Source organism: Pelophylax lessonae, assembly GCF_965119305.1.
Source record: "Pelophylax lessonae genome assembly, chromosome: 4".
NCBI lineage: Eukaryota > Metazoa > Chordata > Amphibia > Anura > Ranidae > Pelophylax > Pelophylax lessonae.
In genome coordinates, this window is record NC_138771.1 from 69,741,949 (window position 1) to 69,750,479 (window position 8,531).

Below are 8,531 nucleotides of genomic sequence, written 5' to 3' on the forward strand. Positions count from 1 at the left end.
TGACTTCCTTCCTCCCCAGCAAAAATAAAATTGTCAGGGGGCTGTGGGTCGCATTGCCTGTGGTTCCGGGCCGCATGCGGCCCTCGGGCCACAGGTTGGACATGCCTGTTCTAGAGGTTCTCTCGCCATATATTACAGAGTGGGGTTACATAAAAGATGTTCTCATTGTTTAGTTTGTTAAAAGAATTTATTGAAAATAAGCAGTTTTGACTCACATATAAAACCATGTATTCGGCACCTGTTCACAAGCGCCGTACTCGTTTCCGTATCTACATCACTTTCGGTAACCTCTGCTCGTGTCCTAAGGGTTACGTCACACCCACGTTACTTCTTCAGGGAAAGAGGTGACATGGGCGTGACGTAACGCGTAGGGCATGAGCAGAAGCCCAACAGTGGTGCGCTGACAGGGCTTCCATCTTCACCCGGTCTTCCTTCCAGGGTGGCTGGCTCCGGTCCTTCGATTGGACAAGACATGATGACGTCACTCCAGCTCATGCGCACAGGAGCCTCTCTCCATGGCACAGGACTCTGGAGGAACGGTACAGGTCATGCTGTCAGTGGCTTCAAAAGTAAATGCCTCCTAAACGTGGATGTAAAGGCTTACCTATAGGTAAAAATCAACCAAGGCAGTTTACTCCCACTTTAAGCTTAAATTTAAAGGTAGCAACAATGTAGAAGTAACAAACAAATGTTTATACACTCGAATGTAGTTAGATACTAGTGTATAAATAGGTCTCAACTAAAAGAGACAAAGATTCAATGACATCCTCTCTACAGAAAACAGAAAACTTAAAATCATATCATAATAAATACTAGGAAAAAATGAAGCAAAAGACCCCCTTGGGTGGAGACAGATAACATAAAATATCATAATATTAATATTAGAATCCACTAAAAATGGGAGCAAGCTGGTATGGGGCTATATAGGCTAGGGGTGTCCAAACTTTTGACCTTCTTGGGCCACACTGTAAGAAGAGGAATTGTCTTGGGCAACACATAAAATGCACTAACAAAAAGGATGAGCAAGAAAAAGTCAGGCAGATCCCAAGTTAACAATCACTGATATACATAATGTACATAACTGAGTAATAAAACTTAATTTGTGTGTAATATTTTTTTTATTAAGAAAGTAAAAGAGAGCAACATAAAACTAGTGCAAGATTAATGAGATTTGTTTTTATTATAATTTCTGGTTCAATGGATGGAGTAGCAATTTCCAATGAATTCTCAGAGCCTGTTCACACTATGTCGGATCCGACTAGGGGGCGACCTGCACGGACTTCATAAAATGAATGTCTTTTTCTAAGTTGGAGTGACTTGTGTCGCTCCTATTAGAACAGTTCCTGTAGCAGTCAATGGACCGCGACGGACCGCGACTTGTCAGGCTGACCAAGTCGCCTGACAAGTCGTATTGGTGTGAACGGGGTCTCAAGGTGCTCATCAGATATTTAAGTTATAATTTTGCCTTTCCTGTGCTTCATCCTTGAAAATAGTTACTCACAAATATAGCTGCTGCCGAAAATTGTTGACACGAATAAGGCATGATTGTGAAGAGTGGGCGGTTTCTCTTTCGGAAAATTAAAACGTATAAAAGTTCAGTAAAGACACACTGTCAAATGTTCTTTCACCGCATGTGTTCACTAAGTGTAAATGCATTTTTATAAAATGGCTCAAAAAAAAAAAAATCAAGATTTTTAAAATAAGTTAGAAGCTAGAAGCTTAGATATCAAAGGTTGTTATTTACTTCTAAATTCTTCATTAAACCTTTTTGTCAGAGTATCAAAAATAAAAATCCAAAACATTTCTTTATGGCGCAATTTATGAAAACTCTCTGCAAAAGATCCACATTTCGGAACGGCTTCAGTATCCCAGACTTTAAGACCTTCAGTACTTTCAATGAAAAATGTCTCATCACAGTATGGTTCAGATCCCTTTGTTCCTTCAGCACCTGGTGACAGCTAAACAATTGGCATTTTTTGAAGGAAAAATCAGTAACAACCATCTCCATTTTTATTTTTAGACAGATTTCTTTTCATGTCCAACTAAGTTTATCCAAACTCAATGTCATCTCAAAGACAAAATCCAAAGGCTGGCTGCAGGATATATACACACCTGTAGTGGTTTTCATAAAAAAAAGAAAAACACTTTTAGCAGAAAAAAAGGAAAGTTTTCACTATTTTGAATTTGCAGTAATTACATAACAAATAACTACCGTACATTATCAAACACTGATTTCAATGCAGCACTTCTGCAGCTACTGAACAGTTCCAAAATTTAGAAAAAAAAAAAAAAAAACTATATTCACTCATATCTTGTTCTGAGCCCATATGATAGATAATTCATCAGATATGACAAAAAAAAGTATTCAACAAATACTAATTACAAATGACCACTTACAGCATTTTAATTAAAATTATTCATTACTTGGGAACACACACATTCATGTTCAGAATTCATCATTTTTTTAAGCGTTATATTTTTGTTGTTATAGGCAGAATAATGGATAAAAAGAATATTTAAAAGCATTGGAGTATAGTAGAAAACATTGATATGTACATACTATATAAGATATAAGTTGACATTGGTAAACAGACAATGAGCAAAAATTATTCCATTCTTTGTAGTAGCAATTTAATTAGGCAAAATGTAAAACAATTGTGGTCCAGAAGCAGACAGGGTGAAAAGTAATGATATTTTTATACTTTATATACAGGTATATATTGGTTGTCTTAACATTGTGCCAAGGTGTCCAAGTATTTAAAAAAGTGATAAATATATTTTCCATTAGTTGCAAAAATATTTATTTTGTGGAACCAATGGGTGGATGGGATTAAAGTTTGCAATTTACATTATTCCCCAATTATACATGTTATCTAAAAATGTATTGTGACTAAACAGTACTCTGCAAAATGTTCCTTTTGTCCTGAAACCTCCTGAAAATAACATTGCACTTCCTGGTATGTGACTGCACCCCATAGCTGTATTCCTACCATGTGAGGTCATCTAAGACACTGCTGTCTCTGACTGCAGGCCTCCTTAGATTTGGTGATTTCATTACTATCCTTCTCACTGTTTTCCTTGCTGGAGAAGAAGCTGTACCCGAGGAACTGCAGTGTATGCATTATCCTGCTTCTCCTTTATTTATTCTTTGGATCTGTGTTTAATTCAGCCCTCTTGCTGCTGCGCGAATACTCCTCCATCAATCATTAAATCAGTACACATCGGGAGGGTTGACCCTTCTCACGACCTACCTATACAACAATAATCAGACAACAGAACTGCTTGGCGTATCAATGAACTAAATATGTAATTGCCATAAAGAAGAGTGATCATAGAGGACAAAGGTGTAGTTTAACCAAGAAAAATGATTATCACTGATGTCTGTTTAAGGGAAACTCTTGGCCATCTGGCCATGTCATGTTCTTATAGCTCAGCTTAAAAAGTCTATCCAACTGAAACTGATGTCTTATTTGTGTGTTGGATTGTCACGTGTCAGGTTTTCAATAGGATGGAAATTCCCCAGAATAAAAATCCTGCCAAGACCCTAACCACATCCAGATTCTAGAGATGACAAATCTGCTTGATAGATAAATGACTGCCATAAAAGAGGTCATATTTGAGATCTCAGAAAAAAGATGTCCCACATTTCGGATTCCCAGGTTCTTGGAAGACTGTCAGATGGGTGAAGTCAAGGACTCTTCCTAAGGAGTCAAAGCATTGCATTTTCATAAGCCTGAATACCATGACATTTCACAACACAGTTCTATATCCAGACTTTCTTTATAGGAATAATGATGTGGAACTACACCAAAGTTGAGGAATTCATTCTGTTGGGGTTGACCAGACGCCCTGATATACAGACTGTTTTATTTCTGGTATTTCTTATCAGTTATATTACATCACTTATGGGTAATGTCCTTATTATTTTTGCCAGCAGGATAAGCCCCCGTCTCTATACACCAATGTATTTCTTCTTGAGTAACTTATCATTTATGGACATTTGGTTCACCTCCAGTACAGTTCCCAAAATGCTGATTAATTTTTTATCACTGAAGAAAAGTATATCATTTGATGCCTGTTTCATCCAAATGTTTATACACATGGGTGTAGGAGGCTCGGAATGCTTCCTTCTCTTTGCAATGGCTTATGATCGGTATGTGGCTATATGTAGCCCATTACACTATACCAATATTATGCATCCAAGCTTATGCATTAAGATGGCAGCTGGCTGTTGGATTGTGGGCTTTATAGACTCCTTACTACACACATTATTTGCACTGCAATTGCCATTCTGTGGCCCAAATATTATTAACCATTTTTTCTGTGAGATACCATATATAATAGAACTGTCCTGCACAGATGCTTCTCTTAATAAGACCATCATTTTTTTGTGTGCTATTTTTGTGGTTATGGGCCCATTTTTCTTCATCCTAATTACATATGTCTATATTATCTTTAGTATACTTAAGATCGGCACATCCGTCGGCCGGAAAAAAGCTTTCTCCACTTGTGCTTCACATATTATTGTAGTCGCCCTCTTCTATGGTACAATAATTTTTTTGTACATGAGACCGGGAGACACTCATGTGGCCAACCAGGATAAAATGGCCACCTTGTTCTATAGTGTTGTGACTCCAATGCTCAACCCTTTCATCTACACCTTGAGAAACAAAGATGTTAAAGAGGCGTTGCTGGGGATTACAAGAAAAAAGCATGTATCAGAATGATAATAGGAACTGTAAGTACAGGTATATAGACCAAATCCAATGCACTACTCTAGACCTGCTCCTTCCTCTTGTCTCTGGACTCCAAGTGCAGGTTCAAAAAAGCCCATCTTTGCATCTCATAGGATGAAATTAAGTTGATGAGAACTGCACTCCAATCTGTGCTCTTGCAGATCATTTTACTAAATCATCCATTATACAGCTACAACCATAATGTCTCCACCCAAAAAACAATAACTTGTAGAGGAAGAATAGTAGAAAAATGGGGAACACAAAAACAGAAGCTAAACCTGCAGGTTCATCTGATAATCCTTACACTCAAAATAATTAATGATGATTGGTATAGCTCAATAATAGAACTCATGTTTAGATCATCCTGGCATTGTATGCTGTTACAAATTCTATCCCTTATACACTACTCATGATTAGAGTTGAGCGAACACCTGGATGTCCGGTTTCGGCGGGTCCAGCCGAACTGGAAAAAAAAGTCGGGGTTCGTGACCGGACTTAACCCAAACTTTACCCCGATCCAGAACCCCATTGAAGTCAATGGAGACCCGAACTTTTGAGCACTAAAATGGCTCTAAAACAAACATGGAAAGGGCTAGAGGGCTGCAAATGGAAATCATATTAAGAGCATGGTAAGTGCTCTGCAAACAAATGTGGATAGGGAAATAACTTAAAATAACAGAAAAAACTGAAAAATAAAAATTAATCCTCTTGAATGATGTAGGAGGAGGACAAGGCCCATATGGAGTAGGAGGTTGAGGTGGCAGTGGATATGGCGGTGTAGGTGGAAGTGGCGGCGGCGGTGGAGGAGGAAGAGGAGGCCCATATGGAGTAGGAGGTTGAGGTGGTGGTGGATGTGGCGGTGTAGGTGGAAGCGGCGGTGGAGGAGGACGAGGTAGCCAACACTGGTTTTTGTTTTTAATTGTATTTCTATTTAAATTAGGGTACACCCCAAAAGAGTTAGAAAGATCAAATACAACAATGGCTGGGTAAGGCCGGTATACATGTCTATTCTGCACAACGTACGGACAAGTCCTGTGGGATCCATGCCTGGTTCATTTTAATGAACGTGAGCTTATCCACATTTGCCCTGGACAGGCGGTTGCGCTTGTCTGTGATAACGCCCCCAGCCGTGCTAAATACATGTTCAGATAATACACTGGCTGCAGGGCAGGCCAGCACCTCCAAGGCGTAAAGGGCAAGCTCAGGCCATGTGCCCAATTTTGAGACCCAGAAGTTGAAGGGGCAGACCCGTCATTCAGTACGTGTAGGTGTGTGCACACATACTGCTCCACCATGTTAGTGCTGGGTCGTGGTGCTGCTGGTGGAGCTCCTGTTGCAAGGAGAGGACGTGGTCGATCTGTGGCAGCTACACGCACAAATGAAACACCTTTCTCAGCTGCGAGTAGGCGACAGAACCTTACAGCAGTATTTGGCAGGGCCTAATGCGCCTCTACAAATGTACAGGTGATAGTAGATTGGGTTGCTGACAGTGCCTCCAGTTCCTTCACATTGTCTCCCACCCAGTCTTCTGCTGAAAGGTCAGAGTTGGCACCTGCAGCCGATCTCCATCAATCTTTCACCTCACCCCCTTGCAAATCAGCCAAGCAGTCTGAGCCCCAAGTAATGCAGCAGTCTCTTCTTCTTTTTGATGACTCTGTTAGCATGGGTTCCCAGGGCCATCCACCTAGCCCTGCCCCAGAAGTGGAAGAGATTGAGTGCACCGATGCCCAACCACTTATGTCTCAAGATGAGTACATGGGAGGACTATCGCAGCACATCTCGGATGATGATTAAACACAGGTGCCAACTGCTGCGGAATTCCGAATTGTGGAGACTGACAAGGGTTGCAGTGGTAAGAACTGCATGGAATATGATGTGGAGGATGATGAGGTCCTCGACCCCACATGGAATGAACATCATGCAGGTGACCTGAGTAGTTTGGAGGAAGAGGCGGTGGTCGCACAGAGCCACCAGCACAGCAGAAGAGGGAGCAGGGTGCAAAAGCGGAGCGGCCGTGTCCTGCCCAATGCAGCAAGGGGCCGAGCACACCAAAGCCAGCTCAAAGGAGTTCCCTAGCGCGGCAGTTCTTCAGACAATGTGTTGATGACAGGACATGAGTGGTTTGCACGTTGTGCAATCAGAGCCTGAAGCGAGGCATAAACCTTCTCAACCTGAGCACAACCTGCAAGACCAGGCATCTAAGTGCAAAGCACGAGCTGCAGTGGAGTAGACACCTCAAAAACCAAGAAAGGTCTCTGGCTCCTCCTGCTTCCTCTTCTGCTGCAGTCTTGGCCTCTTCATCCACCTCTGTAGTGAGACCGGCACCTGCCACCCCGCAAACAGAGGATCTGCCAGCAACACCACCACCTGGGTCACCAACAACCATCTCCACAATGTCCTGTGGAAGCGTTCAGCTTTCTATCTCCCAAACACTGGAGCAGAAGAGGAAGTACCCCCACTACCCACCCGCGATCCCTGGCTCTGAATGCCAGCATTTCAAAATTCCTGGCCTTTGAAATGCTGTCATTCCGTCTGGTGGAGACGCAGAGTTTTAAAAGCCTTATGGTGGTGGCTGTCCCACAGTACGTCGTGCCCAGCCACCACTACTTTTCCAGGCAAGCCATTCCTTCCCTGCACAACCAAGTGGGGGGACAAAATCAGGTGTGCAATGCGCAACGCCATCTGTGGCAAGGTCCACCTAACTACGGATACGTGGACCAGTAAGCACGATCTAGGGACGTTATATCTGCCTAACAGCACACTGGGTAAATGCAGTGGCGACTGAGCCTGAGGCGGATAGCAGTTTGGCGCATGTCCTTCCACCACCAAGGATTGCAGTGCGCTTCAGTTTGCCTCCTGTTCCTAACTCTTCCTACTCCGCTTCCTCATCCTCTACCGCCTCCTCATCCGGTCAGCGTAGCACCTTCACCACCAACTTCAGCACAGCCAGGGGTAAACGACAGCAGGCAGTTTTAAAACTTGCCTGTTTGGGGGAAAAACCACACACCGTGCAGGGGTTGTGGAGGGGCATTCAACAGCAGACCGATGAGTGGTTGGTGCCAGTGAGCCTCAAGCCTGGCCTGGTGGTGTGTGATAATGGGTGAAATCTCGTAGCAGCTCTGGGCCTAGCCCGTTTGGCACACATCCCTTGCTTGGTGCATGTGCTGAATATGGTGGTGCAGAGGTTCCTTAGAAATTACCCCGATATGTCAGAGCTGCTGCAGAAAGTGCGGGCCGTCTCTGCACACTTTTGGCGTTCTCGCCCTGCTGCTGCTCGCCTGTCAGCGCTGCAGCGTAACTTCGGCCTTCCCACTCACCACCTCATATGTGACGTGCCCACAAGGTGGAACTCCACCTTGCACATGCTGGCCAGACTGTGCGATCAGCAGCAGGCCATAGTGGATTTTCAGCTGCAGCACGCACGCATGAGTCGCTCTGCGGAACAGCACCACTTCACCACCAGTAACTGGGCCTGCATGCGAGACCTGTGTGCCTTGTTGCATTGTAACATATGCAGACTAGGATGCAATTGAATATTTTTTCCCTAAATGGGTGTTTATTGAATAGCAGAATAGAACAACAGTATCTAAAGGGTGTATCTCACACATACAGATACAGACTAGGCCGCATTTTAATATTTTTTCCCTAAATGGGTGTTTATTGAATAGCGGAATAGAACAACAGTATCCAATGGATGTATCTCACTGTAACATATGCAGACTAGGCTGCAATTTAATATTTTTTCCCTAAATGGGTGTTTATTGAATAGCAGAATAGAACAACAGTATCTAAAGG

The 8,531-nt window shown here is 42.8% G+C and overlaps 1 protein-coding gene across 1 annotated transcript; it reads left to right on the top strand.

Annotated features, from left to right (window-relative positions):
* Window positions 1-3,791: 3,791 nt before the first annotated feature.
* LOC309554643 (olfactory receptor 5V1-like) lies at window positions 3,792-4,727 on the top strand (the record flags this gene model as incomplete). The annotated part of the gene is made up of 1 exon (XM_082256362.1): window positions 3,792-4,727. One exon carries the CDS (start codon window positions 3,792-3,794, stop codon window positions 4,725-4,727), a length of 936 nt encoding a protein of 311 aa, XP_082112488.1.
* Between the last annotated feature and the right edge of the window lie 3,804 nt (window positions 4,728-8,531).